At 41.5% G+C, this 16,264-nt stretch overlaps 1 protein-coding gene across 10 annotated transcripts in view; it reads left to right on the top strand.

The window, feature by feature from the left end:
• DEPTOR (DEP domain containing MTOR interacting protein) overlaps positions 1–16,264 on the top strand; it is a 148,826-nt gene that overhangs the window by 39,299 nt on the left and 93,263 nt on the right. For 9 of the 10 annotated variants that reach the window (XR_009005794.1, XR_009005795.1, XR_009005797.1 and 6 more), the window contains 2 exons: positions 656–834; positions 1,862–1,985. Coding sequence is in view for 6 of the 10 variants with exons in the window: in XM_007188832.3 (XP_007188894.2) it covers positions 656–834; positions 1,862–1,985 (303 nt within the window). In the remaining 4 variants the exon portion in view is untranslated. Of the gene's footprint in view, positions 1–655; positions 835–1,648; positions 1,704–1,861; positions 1,986–16,264 lie in introns of those variants that run through there. The other variant, XM_057532088.1, reaches the window with a different exon arrangement.

Raw genomic sequence — 16,264 nt, 5'->3', positions numbered from 1 at the left:
TGTTAAAAAAAAAAATGGAGATAGTAATAATGACTTCTAATGAGGTTGTTTTGAGCATTAGGTGATTTAATCTTTGTAAAGAGCCTCACAAAAGGATTAGCTGTTGCCCCTAGGAAAACAAGGCCAGCAAGGGCAAGGATCTTGCCCATTTTCCGACGTATGTCTCTAATGCTTGGAAGTGCCTGATGGGCAGGTGGTAGACACTCATTCATATTTGTTATGTGACTGAGTGAATTCAAATATGGTGGATCCTGAGCAGTCCATGAGGAAGAGGAAGTACCTCGTTTCAGCAAGTTTCTAGAGTCTTGTTTGTTAGTTGGTTGAAACCATAAGCCCACTGGTGGAGAGAGAGAGAAGGGAGTGAGACAGAGTAGGGGTAAGAAAGCTTTTCTCAGTCTCCTGAGTGACAGGAGAGTTCTAGGTTGTCCGTGGTTGGGTTTCCCTCCCCTTTACCTGTATCATCTCTAGGTCTGTGGGTGGAATCACTTCCTGGGGCCTCTGGGCTCTGACAGTATGGAAATCACCCACTGACATAAAGGTATTTGGATGTCACTCTGATGCATCTCAGGCTTCCATTTTGTACTGTTCTCTGGGATTGGCTTAATGATAATGTGTTATCAAAATTCCTCAACTGATTGCCAAATTTTCTTTCCAGGCTCAGGCTGCATGAAGAAAAGGTTATTAAAGATAGGCGACATCATCTCAAAACCTACCCAAACTGTTTTGTTGCGAAAGAACTGATTGACTGGCTGATTGAACACAAAGAGGCTTCTGACAGAGAGACGGCAATTAAACTCATGCAGAAATTAGCAGACCGGGGCATTATTCATCACGGTGAGTGAGGTGGCGACAGTCAAGGTAACTCGAGACGAAACAAAGGCCTATATCTTCTATTTCAGATATGAACCCACCCATTTAAGAGATAAACATTTTACTTTGTCTCTTGTATACCTCTCCCCAATTACATTCCCTTCCTTCTTCCAAGACACATTTGGGTTTATTTCCTTGGACTTCTTTATATTTTTTCCTTTCTGTAGATGCATCTCTTAGCAATGTAACATACTGTTTTAAATGTTTTAAGTCATTATAGAGAGGCATGTTTATTCTTTTGCAACTTGATCAACTTGCTGTTTGTGGGATTCACTCATGTTGATAGTGTATCTTGTTTGCTCATTTTCGCTGCAGTGTATGCCATCACACCTTTATCCATTCTACTCATAGACATTTAAGTTGTTTCCAAGTTTTTGCTGTTACTCTCAGTGGTTCAGTGAACATTCATGAACATGCCTCCTTGAAATCTCTAATCCTGGCCAAGACCTTCGCATGCTGTTATTCTCTTGGGCTGGAATGCCCTCTGTCTGCATTTCTGCTTGTTTTCTACTCATTCTTCAGGTCTCCACTTACATTCAGACTCTTCAGAGATGTGTACATTCCCCAAAGCTGGGGTACTGGGTGCTCCTTTGGGCTCCCACTGAATATCTCCTCAGCTCTTTCATAGCCTGATCACGCCATATTTTAATTACATGTTGGCATTTCTTTTAATCTCACTAGATTTCATATTCTTTGAAGCTGATGCCTACCCCAATATCATGCTCAAGAAGAGTTTGTAGAAAGAATGATGAATTGAATTTTGTGACTCTTTTCACAGATGATGATGATGATGATGATGATAGCTAATGAAACTGAGCACTTTTCTGTGCCAGGTACTGTGCTAAATAGTTTACTGTGTATTAAATCGTAGAGTAGCGTGCTTGAGAAATTAGGTAATAAAACAAATCTTAATTAGCATCTTCCTTCATTTGAGTAATTAAATAAGAGGTATTTTTTTCTTATTTGCCTCTCTGTGTATATTGTCTTTCAGTGTGTGATGAGCATAAGGAATTCAAGGATGTCAAACTCTTCTATCGCTTTAGAAAGGATGACGGCACCTTCCCATTGGACAACGAAGTGAAAGCCTTCATGAGAGGACAGAGGCTGTATGAGAAGTAAGTTCTGTAATCTTGTAGTGAGAAGCAGGCCTATTTCAGTCTTTCATCATTTTGACTTCAGCCTGGCTCTTCCCCGTGGAATGGTTACATAACTGTTTCTTTTAATATGAGAAAACTCTATCACTCACTTGCTTTTCTCTTTACCAGAAATTAAGTTGATTTCATAAGATTCTTAATAAAGAATTTGTTTAAATAGTATTTTCTACATTTAAGTCGATTTAACAAAACTCCAGAAGTGAAAACAGAAGGTTGGCACTGAATGTTTGCCATCAAGTGATGCAGTTGCCAGTTCTCTTTTAAGTATTTCAAGTATCTTCTAGTATTTAACTTAGAAGTTTAGTCTTTTAAATGGCTAGAGAAGCAGTGTCAAGTACAGGGGAAGTTCAAGTTCAGGTCAAGAGATGCATAGTGAGAGAACTTCAGATAGCAGGGTGGTCAAAAGAGGAATAATCTCTCAGCTCTTTGTAACAGATGAATATACTGTGGCCCAGGAGTATTTGGTTGGTGGACATTGAATCTCCCAGTTGGTTTGTCTCTGAGCTGATCTGCTATTTCCGTGGTCCCTTTCTCACCCTACCTTCCTTGTTTTTTTCAAGGCAACCATTCGAGAAAGGAGTGCAGGGGCAATGGCACCCTTTCTTTAACTCTGACTGCCTTTCAAAACATGTATTTATAACATAAAAGAGCCTACTCTATAAGTGGGATGGTGCCTGAGGGAGCTGCACCTGGGTGGTCAGATTAAATAGCGGATGGTTAAGAGCCAGAGAGGGTTTGAGTTCTAGCCCCATTACCTTACCTTTGTAAACCTCAATGTCCTCTTTTATGACATGGGAGTGGGTGATAGCACCTCCCTCCTAAGGTGTTTAGTGCTGTCCTGGGAATTAAAAGAATAAACTGTGTCAAGTACTTAAATAGTTGGTTCAGTAACTCTGCTATGTTGTCAGACCCCATGGAGGATAGCCATTTCAGATATTAACATGACACTGATGACTGTCCTTGATTCTGTCTGTCCTGTGTTCTACCTCTGTCCCAGTTCTGTTCACTTCGGTTTCTGGAGCTGGCATCGTCCAACCAATTAATGCCCAATATGTACTAGTTCTCCCAGTTCTCTTATTCCTTGCTTTCTGTATCAAAGTATAGAAAATCCCTCATCTCCCTGACTCACATGAATTTGAATGGAAGGGATCCATCAGCACCTCCATTTGTTTGCTTGAGTGTGTATATATGTTTTGTTGCTGCTTTCATTTACTTTCTTAGTTCCTTTTGGAAAATTCTAGCGGATGTTAAGTATTTAGATTACCCTGATGGTCTCTTCAAACTATAAGAATTTATGTTGTCAAAAACATACATGTCATTTCCATGGAAGGAAGCCAGGGGATTCTGTAATACCCCTCTCTAGCTACAGATTATCTCTTGGGATCTGGGTAACCACCTTATGGGAGCAGGGATTAGCAATAATTGAAACGTCTGATAGAGAACTATCCTTTATTTTAAAAAAATTTTTTGATGTGGGCCATTTTTAAAGTCTTTATTAAATTTGTTACAATATTGCTTCTGTTTCTTGTTTTGGTTTTTCGGCCCCAGGGCATGTGGGATCCTAGCTCCCGGACCAGGGATCGAACCCACACCCCCTTGCATTGGAAGGCGAAGTATTAACCACTAGACCACCAGGGAAGTCCCTAGAGAACTATTCTTACTAATGGGATGGATATGATAAGAAAAGTTGAAAAAAGTTGTTCATACCCTCTTGAAAATACTTACTCCAGCCTTAACTTCTGTTGCTTCTCCCCTTACATCCTATGTGCCATTCACACTAAACTGTGTCTCTAGACCATCCCAAGTCTCCTCTCTGCCTTCCGGGCATTTATTAATTCATTAATTATTCAACAAATATTTATTGAGCCCTCACCACCTGCCAGGCACAGTTATAGTTATATACTGGAAATGTGCCCTGGACCAAAGATAGACAAAACCTCTTCCCTCATGGACCTTGCATTATAGTATGTTGTTGTTGTTTGCTGCACTGGGTCTTCATTGCTGTGCGTGGGCTTTCTCTAGTTGCAGCGAGCAGGGGCTACTCTTTGTTGTGGCGCGCGGGCTTCTCTTCATTGCGGTGGCTTCTCTTGTTGCGGAGCATGGGCTCTAGGCACACAGGCTTCAGTAGTTGCAGCATGTGGCCTCCGTAGTTGTGGCACATGGGCTTAGTTGCTCCGCGGCATGTGGGATCTTCCCGGACCAGGGATCGAACCCATGTCCCCTGCATTGGCAGGCGGATTCTTAACCACTGTGCCACCAGGGAAGTCCTTGCATTCTAGTTGAAGAGGAAGACGTTAAAGGGACAGCACGTGAAAAGGAATGTAGTTTAGTATGGGTGATTTTCAGTATAGAAGGAGAAATAGACTCACTGAGGGTGACGAGGTATTTTAGACGGGGGGACAGGGAAGACGTCCTTGAAGAGGTGGCATTTGAATAAAGTGAGCCTTGTGTGTATCTGGTGGAACAGCATCCAAGGCAGAGGACACAGCAAGGGTAAAGGCTTCGGGTGGGAATATGCTCTGTGTAGTTTAGGACAGCAAGGAGGCCAGTGTGTCCAGAGGGCTGGAAGTGAGGGGGAGAGTAGGAGATGAGTTGGGACCAAATCGTGAAGGGCCCTTACCGCCATGATATCGAAAATGTTATTTTAAGTGTGATGGGAGGCCATCAGACAGTAAGGAGTGGTAAAGTGGTGATCTGATGTACATTTTGCATGTACTGTTCCCTCTGTCTAGAAGACTCTTCCTGCCACGCTCAGCCCTTTCTCTAGCTCACTCTGACTCTTCCTGGCTTCGTGTTCAATATCAACCTTTTCTGAGAATCCTTCCGCGTCCCCTTAAGACTGAGTTAGGTGCTGCTACTGTGTGTTTACCCCATGAAAGAACTGTGTTAAACTTTCATCTCGTTTTGTTTACGACATTAGACTAAGAAACTTAAGGGGAGGGACTGCTTTATCCTTCTTTGTATTTCTTATGGTTTCACATGTTCCCGGCCAATTGTAGATGGTAAATATTTGCTGAAAAGGATGACTAAACTTTCTGATCCCTGGACGAGTTGATCAATTTTGCTGTACTTTTTCTGTGTGCAGTTGGCTTTCTAGTCATTAGTGTTCAGTGTCTCAATTCCAAGAAAATTTATTTCTTCAAACTGCTTGTAAAATTAGCACTAGGAGAAGTAATTTAATAAGTACTTAACTTGCATGACCTAACTGCCACCTCGCAAATCTTGGCCCCTACTTTTGGTTGCTAGAACATGCATGGAACAAACTTTAGGGCCTTTGGAATTGATAGTTCAGTTTACCTGTTTGATCAGTTTTGTTTGGTATATACACTTATCTATTTTTTTAATGCATTTTCCTTGTTTCTCTGGCCATTTTTTCCATGAATCTCAGCATGTACTATTATTTTGTAAGCCTTGGATACTTTAAAAAAATAACATTAAGAAATGAATAGCTGATTTGGTTCATAGCTCATCTTTTCAAGGACTTTATTTATTTTAGAATTGACTTTTTTCCCCTTTATTATTTTAGCTGGAACTCTTGTTTAGGATATCTCTAATATTTGTGATAGAAGGTCTTACGAAAGATATATTCCTTTAGTTGTTTTCCTTTTAAGATAATAACAATAGATAATATTTGTTGATTGCTAGCTATATATCAGACATCCTGACTAATCTATTTTATTTAATCATCATAACAACCCCTAGTTAGATGCTTTCATTGTTCCCATTTTATGGATGAGAAAAAAGTTGCAAGGAGAGGTTCAATCTCTTACCCAAGGTCACCTCATTTAAAAACAAAAAACAAAAAACCAGCTGGGATTTGAACCTAGAGCCCAAACTTATTGTTACTAGGCTATTAATAAATCTTTTCTGTTGCCTTCAATGGAGATTAAATGAATGAAACCAGTGTTTACTTCAAAAATGTAACATGGAGTTTGTGAATATCTGGGTATGAGATTTGCTATAAAAATTTACTGAAAATATTCCAGGATTTTAAAGTAGACTTTGGAAAAGGGGAGTAAAATGATTCTCCATGGTAAATCTATGTGGTGTTCTGTAAATATGGTAAAAAACAACAGGGACTTTTATTTGTACATTAAGCTTCTCAAAGCACTGCCATTAGATTATTTTATCTGAACCTCCTGAACAGAGTGATAATAGAGTAGTAAATAATAACAGGAATGATAATAGTGATAACATAGTAAATAATTATATAATATAGATGGGGCATTATGTTATTGTCCTAGAAGGAGGGGAATCTGGGGTCCAGAGCAGTTAAGTCACTTCTGCGTCCTGGTGCTACAGCTCGAGGGGGACAGGAGACGCCTGAACCCAGGGTGACAGGTGTGCAGGCCGTGCTTTCCCCAGCCTCCCACCCAGCCCTAAGGGCCTGGTTCTATTGTCAGTCTTTCCTTTTTGCTCTCCTCTGGCTTGTTTGTTCTGTGTTATTTATAGGCCTTTGTGAAACTTGGTGGTTTCTGGCTGGGGTTTTGCTGAGACATACTGCTTTGGGGGCATCTTGGCTTTCTAACCCCTGGTGATGTTTCTCAGTCTGCTATTTTGCAGGACAAATCTGCGTCTCAGGACTAAAAGTCAGTGACTCTGTGTGTTGCCTTTTAGCGTCTATGTCACTTCTGTTACCTTAACTCAGAGGTACTCGAACGAATGCTAGTTAAGGAGCAGAAGCTGACTTTTTCAAGTTGTCCCAGTGTGAGGAACATTATAGGGGAGCTGGTGACATGAGTCCTCTCTCTCACAGTAAGTGGCAGAGGGTGTGGGTTTTGGAGTTGCACAGTCCTGGTCTTCAATCCCAGCCTCACAACTTGCTCACTCTGTGACCTTGAGTAGGCTTTGAACCTCTCTGACCTGTAGTCTTAAATGGAGATAAGTGGGGGACCCGCTTGGAAGGGCTGTTGGAAGGATTAAATGAAATCCAGTCTGTACAGTGCTTGGCATAGAGTTGAGAGACCATGAAATCTGAGCTGCTGCTATTAGACTAGTAAATCATAATATAAATAAATGACGTTTGTTTTTCTTGTTTTATGATATTATTTTAAGATACAGCCTAGCATAGCAGTTAAGGACCTAGGAGCCAGGCTTTCTGGCTGTGAATCCTGGGTCTGTGCCTTGCCTCCCCTCTCTTTGCCTCCATTTGCCCGTGTAGTAAATGGAGATACTGATTGTATCAACCTCACGGACTTGCGGGGATTAAATGGACTGATTAGTTTAAGCACATGGGACAGGGCCTACCCTAGAATAGGAGTCATGCCCTGCTGCCAGCTTGAGGGGAGTTTGAGAAAGAGGGTGTCTGCCCCTGGATCCGTGCCCATACTCTGTTGTTTTGAGGACTTCATCTAAGCCCACGCAGGGCACAAGGCGTTTTCATCAACAGGCTTCCTCAGACCTTCACTGTGGCCAGTTGTGGACCGAAGGTGCAGGGACTAAGGCACGGCATCTCCCCGGGTGGGCCTTCCAGCTCCCCCACTTAATTTTGCATGAGCACAGATACCCCAGACACACAGCACATGAACAGAACTCACATGCTCTCAAACAGTGTGGTTTTTAGTTTTCCAGTAAAACCTTTGAAAGGACAAAAAGCATCAGTAGCTTTAAGGAACAACATTGAATCTGTGTACGTTGCCTTCGGATGGTAGAAGGTGTTTCGGATGCATTTTCCAAAGTACAAAACTTGATTATCTTTGCATCAGTGGGCACAATAGATCTCTTTAAGAAAAAAGTTGAACTCTGGATTACCGTGTGCTCTATATACTGATAAATAGAAGTAGCTATAAAAGAGAATATGAGTTTGAGGTGCAATTTGGACCATCCTTACTAAAACTAATAGTTGAAACGCACATTGTAAACTAACCTTGATTTCATCTTCAGACGTAGAGGAGACTTCTCAATTTTATTATTCATTTTTTAAATCTGTTTTTTATTTTATATTGGGGTATAGTTGATTTACAATGTTGTGTTAGTTTCAGGTGTACAACAAAGTGATTCAGTTATACATATACATGCATCCATTCTTTTTCAGATTCTTTTCCCATATAGGTTATTACAGAATATTGAGTAGAGTTCCCTGTGCTATACAGTAGGTCCTTGTTGATTATCTATTTTGTGTATAGTAGTGTGTATATGTTAATCCCAACCTCCTAATTTATCCCTTCCCCCCGTGACTTCTCAATTTTAATTTAACACAGTCTTAATATGGAGTTCAGTCTCTTCTAGGTCTGATTCATAAGGGCATTAGTTTAGTTTTTCATCCAAAGGGTCTTAGTTTTCTTATTAGCAGGAGTTTCTCTCTCCAGCCACCAGCAGTCTATTTATTCTGCTTAGGAGTGTATACCTGGTTGAAGAATTAAAGTGCCTGTATGCCATTAGATCTCTTTGAGTTCCCACTGCTTCCTTTATATTCTCTATTCCATAGAACTGGAGAGAAATATTAGGGGAGAACTATATACAAAGGGGAAAAGCCCTTTTGTGTGTTTTATCTTATCAGAAGTTTCTCTACCATATACCCCTGGGATCTTTTTCCTGTTCCCTCCCAGAGGCTGGCACAATAAATATTTGTTGAATGAACAAAGGATTCTACATGCTGTGATTGCTACGAGCTGCTGAGCTGGTACCATGAAAAAGCTAAAGAGAGCTTGCTTTTCATGTAAGCAGCAGGAGTCGGAGGTGTACCTTGTCTTGCCTTTTTAGAGTTTACAAAGCATCTTGTCCATTAACATGCTTGATGCTCTGTACAACTCTGTGAGTTACACCCGGTAGGCACAATTAATCCCATTGCAGAGATGGGGCACCTGAGCTAGAAAGAGGCTTAATGGCTGGTGTAACCCGAAAACATGGAGCTGGAGTTAAAAAAAAAAAAAAAAAAAAAAAGGTTCCAAGTTTTTGTCTCTGTCTTATTGCATTTGCAGTACAGAAGTGCTTTCCAAACCGGGATCCTGAGTTCTGCAAATTGATTCAAGTTTTATGTTCAAAGTATATCTTGATTATGTTGCAAACTGTAATAAAAATACTTTCTAATATGTTATATACAGCTTTTCACAGTTTGCTTGTGCTTCCCAGTTAATTAGTGGTTTCAGGGAATCTTGGAGTAAATGTTTCCTTCTTGGATGATTTGAAGGGCGTCCTAAAATTGCAGTGTAAGTAGAATAAAAGTTGTTACCTTTTGCAACTATTTAGTCTGGGTGAGAAGGCATGATTTTTGATACTGTGTAACTCGTGTTGAGAACTGTCAAGAGTCTTGAGACTTGCAAGCTAACAGGTGTGCCTCCCACCATTTCATGGATGCAGGTAGGAGACCCCTGGGTTGGGGGACACAGAACAATTCGTTGCTCTTGGCAGCAGCAGTAGCCAGAGTATCACCATTTTCTTGACAGTTCCTCCAAGGCTTAGTTCCCAAAGAACGGCACAATGAAGGAGCAGATGACACCTGCCAGGGTTGGGTTACAGAAGAGGAACCCCAGTCTCGAGGAACCTTTTGTAATGGTCTTCAAGCAAACCTGCTTTCTGACCCAGAAGGAGAAATTATCTTTATCTTCCAGGTCTGTTCGTCATGCAGACATTCTTGAAAAGATGGTGAGAGGAGTTGAGGGGACAGTGGAGGAGGCCTGAAGATGCTGATGATATTGATGAAAGGAGCAACCACAGGACATTATTGATGCTTATTAGATACCATGCCCTTTACATGTGTTTTCTTATTAAAGCCTCGTTCTACACCAATGAGATAAAAAATGTGATTCTCCCTTTGGCAAATAAGGAAATCAAGGCTAGAGTGGTAAACGAACTTGCCTACCTTCACATAGCCAGAAATCAGCGGTGGGGTGTTGGGGGAGCATTTCAAACCCTGGTCTCCAGCTCCAGAGCGCATGAGCCCACGTGTAACTATTTTTCAGTCTGCAGCTTCTAATTCACAAAGTTTCTGTAGCTTCTATCCAAGGAGGCTGTAGCAGGAATGAATACCACTAAACAATAGTAAACAATATGCAGCTTGTAGATTTTTAAATGGGCCTGAAAGGGAATTTGCGCTCCCAATGCAGAGGGCACGGGTTCGATCCCTGGTCAGGGAGCCAAGATCCCGCATGCCGCGGGGTGTGGCCAAAAAATAAATAAATGAATAAATAAATGAACAAATAAATAAATGGACCTGAAAAAATGTGTTCATCTCCTGGTTTCTACTAAGTCCTTGAGTCTGGTTTTGGAAATCACGTCATTCTTTACTGCTTCTTGGCAATGCCACGCTTTCCCACCGTATAATAAATATATGGCAATAATATTAGAGCTTTGTTAACGTACAGCACAGGCAGCAGGCCAGCTGTGCTTGTCAGAAGTCGTCAGCCCTAGATTGTCATGTACAGATTTCTAGCTCTGGTTGATTATTCAGAAATGACTTGATTTAGAGGTAGACACATGTTGTTGCTTCAACAGTAGACGTGATTCCTCGACAGGGATTCATTGCCGGTCATTTCTGCCAAGTTTTCCTAATCTTGTGCAATTGCAGGGCGATGAACCAAGTCTCTGTAACATCGATTTTTGCCAATCAATCTCTGTAGTTACTTTTCAACTTGGTAGAATGGAAAAACCATTTAAGATTTCTGCGGGTGGAGAAGCGTGTGTCAGAGTTCTTCTCCTGCCACTTATCGAGACATTCAACCTATCTGAGTCTTGTTTTCATCTGTAAAATTGGAAGAACAGACATAGCTCACAAACTTGTCATGAAGACTAAATGAGAGAAAGTTCAGCGGAGTCTCACCTTGTACAGGACGTGTTGTGTTTCTAATATGTGAGGAAAAATGCACGTCGTCCAAAGTATCCTTGTGTGACCCAGGTTGCATAAAAAAAACAAACAAACACGTGCCTTTATATGCAAGAATTAGATTCTGCATGGTCAGATGCCCAGCCTGTATGCAGGACATTTCTGTTTGTCCTCCAGATCATTCTCTACCCTTTTCCAACCTGCCGTGTGCCCCAGGAGGCTGACTTACATGGCCTGAGTCAACAGGCTCCATTGCCATTGGCTGGGTCAGTGGGAGGCACTCGCAGGAAGTAGGTAGAAGGGAGGAGAGAAGGTCAGAGTACTTATTTCTCTGCTTGCTTCCTGCTATTGAAGGCCACAGGTCCCATCAGGCAGCCCTCTTCTTAACATCTATCCCCTTTAGGCTCTGGAAACTGCCCTCTCTCCATAACCCTGAGGCCTGGAGTTGTTAATGATCACAGACTGCTAGTCTGGACCTTTGCCATCTCTTTTAGTTTCCCTTAACCCTGCCCATAGCTTTAGTAGTTCTTTTATGCTAGACTACCTCTTATTAGCCCATTTGTACATTTTTGTAGTTTCCTGCTAGGGGACCCTGATTGACAGAGCCTGTGAGACCCACCTGGGATCTGAAATGAGTTGTCTCCTATCTCCGTGAATGGACAGGCATGAGGAATTGCCCACACGCTATCAATGGAAAAGTCACTTGCTCTTTCTGTTTTTTTCTGAGTGTGTACCATGCATGATGTGATGGTTGGAATTAGCACAGAGTATTCTCACTGTTGTATGAGTATGGCGTATGGTTGGATTATAATGAATTTCTTTGGCTCCCTTTCTGACCCTCATCAACCTGAGTTCTAGCCCGGCAACCGTATTTCTCCAAGGTGATTGTGCTTGATGTTTCAGTCTCTCTAGCTTGACTAGAAACTCTTTGAGGTCATGGACCTTGAGGTCGCACACAACTTTAGAGCCTCAATGTCCAGTACATAGCATATACCAAATAAATGTTTGTTGAAGAGATGAATAGATAAATGAACGCATGGTCATCCTTACTTAGGAAAGAAGTCAGTGGGCAGCCCCTTTCTTTCCTAACCTTGGGATGTTCAAATTGGACTAAAACCAGGAGTAGATATTTGCTATTCTAAGATCCCTCTATTCGTATTTACTCATTGTATGTTCCGATCACAAACATTCAAAGCGTAAGAATAATAGTCATAGCCATCATTTACTGAGGACTTCTGTGCATTAGGCATCATTCTAAATGTTTTCCACATATTATTTTATTTAATTCTTCCTTTACTTCTAAGAGGGAGAGATTTTCCCCATCAATTTACAGGGAAGGAAAGCAAATTTGAGGTGGGCTAAGTAACATGCTTTAAGCCTCCAGTTGAGTGCACCTGTAGAGATGGCATAATGTCTCTCTCCAGTATGCTTTGAATCCAACAACTCTAGTTCACATCAAGTGTCAGTTTATTCCATCTGGAAGAGATGAAGAACTCAGAGTCTTTTCTAGAGGAAATGGCTCTTGTGTGTTTTTAAGTGTTGAGATTCTAGAGTGAATGGATCTAAGGTGGGTGGGGCAGGGTGAGGTGATGCCAAACATTCTGCAACAAAGGGGAAGAAGAACACACAGGGAGTAGGAGAGAAGGAAGGACCTCCTGGGGGGAGAGGCACTTATTGGAGCAAAATAAAAGTAGACCTTCTAGGAGCGATACCAGGGGAAGGCTTGACTCGTTGGGGTTTTTAAAGTTGGAGGTTATTCCTCTGTTATTAGAAGCTTTGTGTGGAGGCTCCTTGGGCAGGCGGCTTTGTCTTTTAATGCAGAGATGATTCCAAGAGGTATACAGTAAGTCCCCTACATATACAAACGAGTTCTGTCCCGAGAACACGTTCGTAAGTCCAACAAAGTTAGCCTAGGTACCCAACTAACACAATCAGTTATATAGTACTTACTGTAATAGGTTTATAATACTTTTCACACTAATAATACATAAAAAACAAACACACACACAAAATAAAGAAAACATTTTTAATCTTATAGTACAGTACCTTGAAAAGTACTGTAGTACGGTACAACAGCTGGCATACAGGGACTGGCATCGAGTGAACAGGCAAGGAGAGTTACTGACTGGAGGAGGGAGAGGAGGTGGGAGATGGTAGAGCTGAAGGATCGTCAGCAATAGGAGACGGAGGGCGAGCTGCAGTGTCACTCATACCCGACGTTGATGGCACACACGTTCACGTCTTTGAAAGTTCGCAGCTTGAAGGTTCGTATGCAGGGGACTTGCTGTAGTTGCTATGTTGTTTTTCTTGCTTTGTTTGCTAAATGAAAACATCCTTGCTTAATCACAATCTCTTCACACAGAGCTGGGGAGTGTAAACAATGGCCTTGTTCTACCAAATCTACAGAAAGCATTTATTAATTTTAGAGCCCCTAACAAAAGAGTCTTTCAGACCAGAAAGAAAGAAAATGCAGATAACATTTTAAACTTTATTAAAGTTAAATATGTAGTCAAACTTTAACTATAAAGTTAAATGTATTGAAGTATAGTATATCATTATATACAGCACACATATCATAAGTGTGCCGCTCTATCAGTGTTCACAAACTGAACACACTTATGGAACAACGACCCAAATGATATTTTTTATAAAATTGTCCTCTGTATTCTACCATGATTCAATCTCCTAAATAAAATCAACTTTTGCCTCAGTGTTAGCATTCTCTATAGAGTATAAAATTTCCTTTTAAGTAATTAAACTTTGGTTTTTCTATGTTTCACCTGTCACCTCCTCTCCCCAGGTGCTTGTAATTGGTTCTACTGGCTGGTTGGGACTATCGTCCAACCTGACAAGGATTGATAAGAGTTGATAAGGGTCAACTCTCGGGGGTGTGTGTGTGTGTGTGTGTATCATTTGTTCACTGCTGCTTTGTGCCAGACAATACGCTAGATGCTTCACACAGATTACCTCTAATTTTCACAACCCCACTGAGGTAAGCATTATTACCTTCATTACATAAGAGAAGAAACTCAGAGGATCATAGAGCCCAACCCCAGCTTGGAAATCACGGTTCAGAGATAGAAACCTAGGACTCCCTCCCCTTGCCACTGTCACCCTGGAACTGTTTGTACTGATGGGAAAGAGCAGAGGAGAAGAAAATCATCCAGATCAGTCCCAGATTGCTTCTGTGTGGCACGGGGATATTGTTTTGTATTCATTATATCAATATTTCCTACCTGCGCTAGGACAGATAGATTCAAAAAGACTGTGCAGTCTCTCCTTGCCATCACATTTCACTCTTCAGACCATGCCCTTCCCTCTAGTGCATGCTAAGAGGTGGCTGAGAGGCTGTTAGCATCTCCGGGAACACCAGTGGCTCCAGCTTGCTGTGTGTTTCCTTATCCCATTACTGCTAGACTGAGGTCAGTGATTGGTCCTTTGCCACCGATGACTCCCTGCCGGTTTCTAGCAGATGGGTGAAATCAGAGTGTACGAGAGCAGTTTCAAGCTTTCAAGAAGTTTGGTAACTTTGCTTCCTCCTGGTCTTCCAGAATAGGAACTTTGACTTATTCTTTGTATCCTAGTGACCAGTGCAGAGTGGGGTATCCAGTAAGTGCTGATAACATTTGTTGAGCTGAAAGCACAGTTGTCATAATGGAAAGTGAAAAGGTGACCATCATACAAAAGATCACTATGCTGTCATCTTTGTTATCTTCATTGACAATCCTGAGCTCAGAATTCATCCGCTCTATCACCTGTAGGATCAGAGCCTTTCTGGCCTAATGGCCTCCCGTTGCCCACGCTTATCTCCTCCTGCTTTGCCACCTACTCCCCCCCCCCCACCTCGTGCTGCTACTTAACACTGAACTGCTTGTCCTGATATCTCCTCATTCTGTGCATCTGTACTTGCTTCTCCTTGATCCTGTATCCTCTCACTGTCTCTTTTTATTTAAATTTTTTTTAATTTTATTTTTATTTATTTATTTTTGGCTGGGTTGGGTCTTCGTTGCTGCACACGGGCATTCTCTAGTTGCATCGAGTGGGAGCTACTCTTCATTGCAGTGTGCGGGCTTCTCATTGCAGTGGCTTCTCTTGTTGCGGAGCACAGGCTCTAGGCGCACGGGCTTCAGTAGTTGTGGCACACATGCTCAGTAGTTTTGACTCGCGGGCTCAGTAGTTGTGGCTTGCAGGCTCTAGAGCGCAGGCTCAGTAGTTGTGGCACACGGGCTTATTTGCTCCACGGCATGTGGGATCTTCCCAGACCAGGGCTCGAACCCGTGTCCCCTGCATTGGCAGGCAGATTCTTAACCACTGCGCCACCAGGGAAGTCCCCCTCTTACTGTCTCTTAAGGTCAACTCCTGTTGGTCAACTCCTGTTTCGTCAAACAGGAGTTGACCTTAAGAGACTCTGGTAGACTTGTGTATTTTCTTCCTTACTTTCCTTTCATTCTATGGTAGACTTGGGTATTTTCGTCCTTACTTTCCTTTCATTCTATATATACTGGTAGACTTGTGTATTTTCTTCCTTACTTTCCTTTCATTCTGTGGTAGACTTGGGTATTTTCTTCCTTACTTTCCTTTCATTCTATGGTAGACTTGGGTATTTTCGTCCTTACTTTCCTTTCATTCTATATATACTGGTAGACTTGTGTATTTTCTTCCTTACTTTCCTTTCATTCTATGGTAGACTTGGGTATTTTCTTCCTTACTTTCCTTTCATTCTATATATACTGGTAGACTTGGGTATTTTCTTCCTTACTTTCCTTTCATTCTGTGGTAGACTTGGGTATTTTCTTCCTTACTTTCCTTTCATTCTATATATACTTATAACTCTATCGTAGCGTTTATCTACCTTGCCCATAGGTGTTTTTCTTTTTTTTTAATATTTTATTTATTTATTTATTTGGCTGCTCCGGGTCTTGGTTGTGGCATGCGGGATCTTCGTTGCAGCATGCGGGCTCTTAGTTGCGGCATACATGCGGGCTCTAGTTCCCTGACCAGGGATCTAACCTGGGCCCCCTGCATTGGTAGCATGGAGTCTTAACCACTGGACCACCAGGAAAGTCCCACCTATAGGTTTTTAATGTTTGCTTCCCACTGGATGGTAAGCAAGTTAAGGACAAAGTCCATGTCTTTTCATTTCTGCATCTCCTAGGATAGAGAAGATGCTCAGTAAATATTTATTGAATTAATGAATGAATAAATGAAATGTCCAAAGTAGTGATTTTTTAATAGCTTTATTGAGATATAATTGGGTACCATACAATTGACCCATTTAAAGTGTACAACTTAATGATTTTTAGTATATTCACAGACATGTGCAACCATCACCACAATTTTAGAAAATTTTTGTCACCTCCGAAAGAAACCCTGTACCTCTTAGTTATCACTCTCTATTTCTCCATTCATCCTTAAGCAATCACTAATTTACTTTGTCTCCATAGATTTCTCTGTTTTGAACATTTCATATGAATGGAAT

Source organism: Balaenoptera acutorostrata, chromosome 17 (genome assembly GCF_949987535.1).
Source record: "Balaenoptera acutorostrata chromosome 17, mBalAcu1.1, whole genome shotgun sequence".
NCBI lineage: Eukaryota > Metazoa > Chordata > Mammalia > Artiodactyla > Balaenopteridae > Balaenoptera > Balaenoptera acutorostrata.
This window is presented reverse-complemented; position numbering and strand designations above follow the sequence as displayed.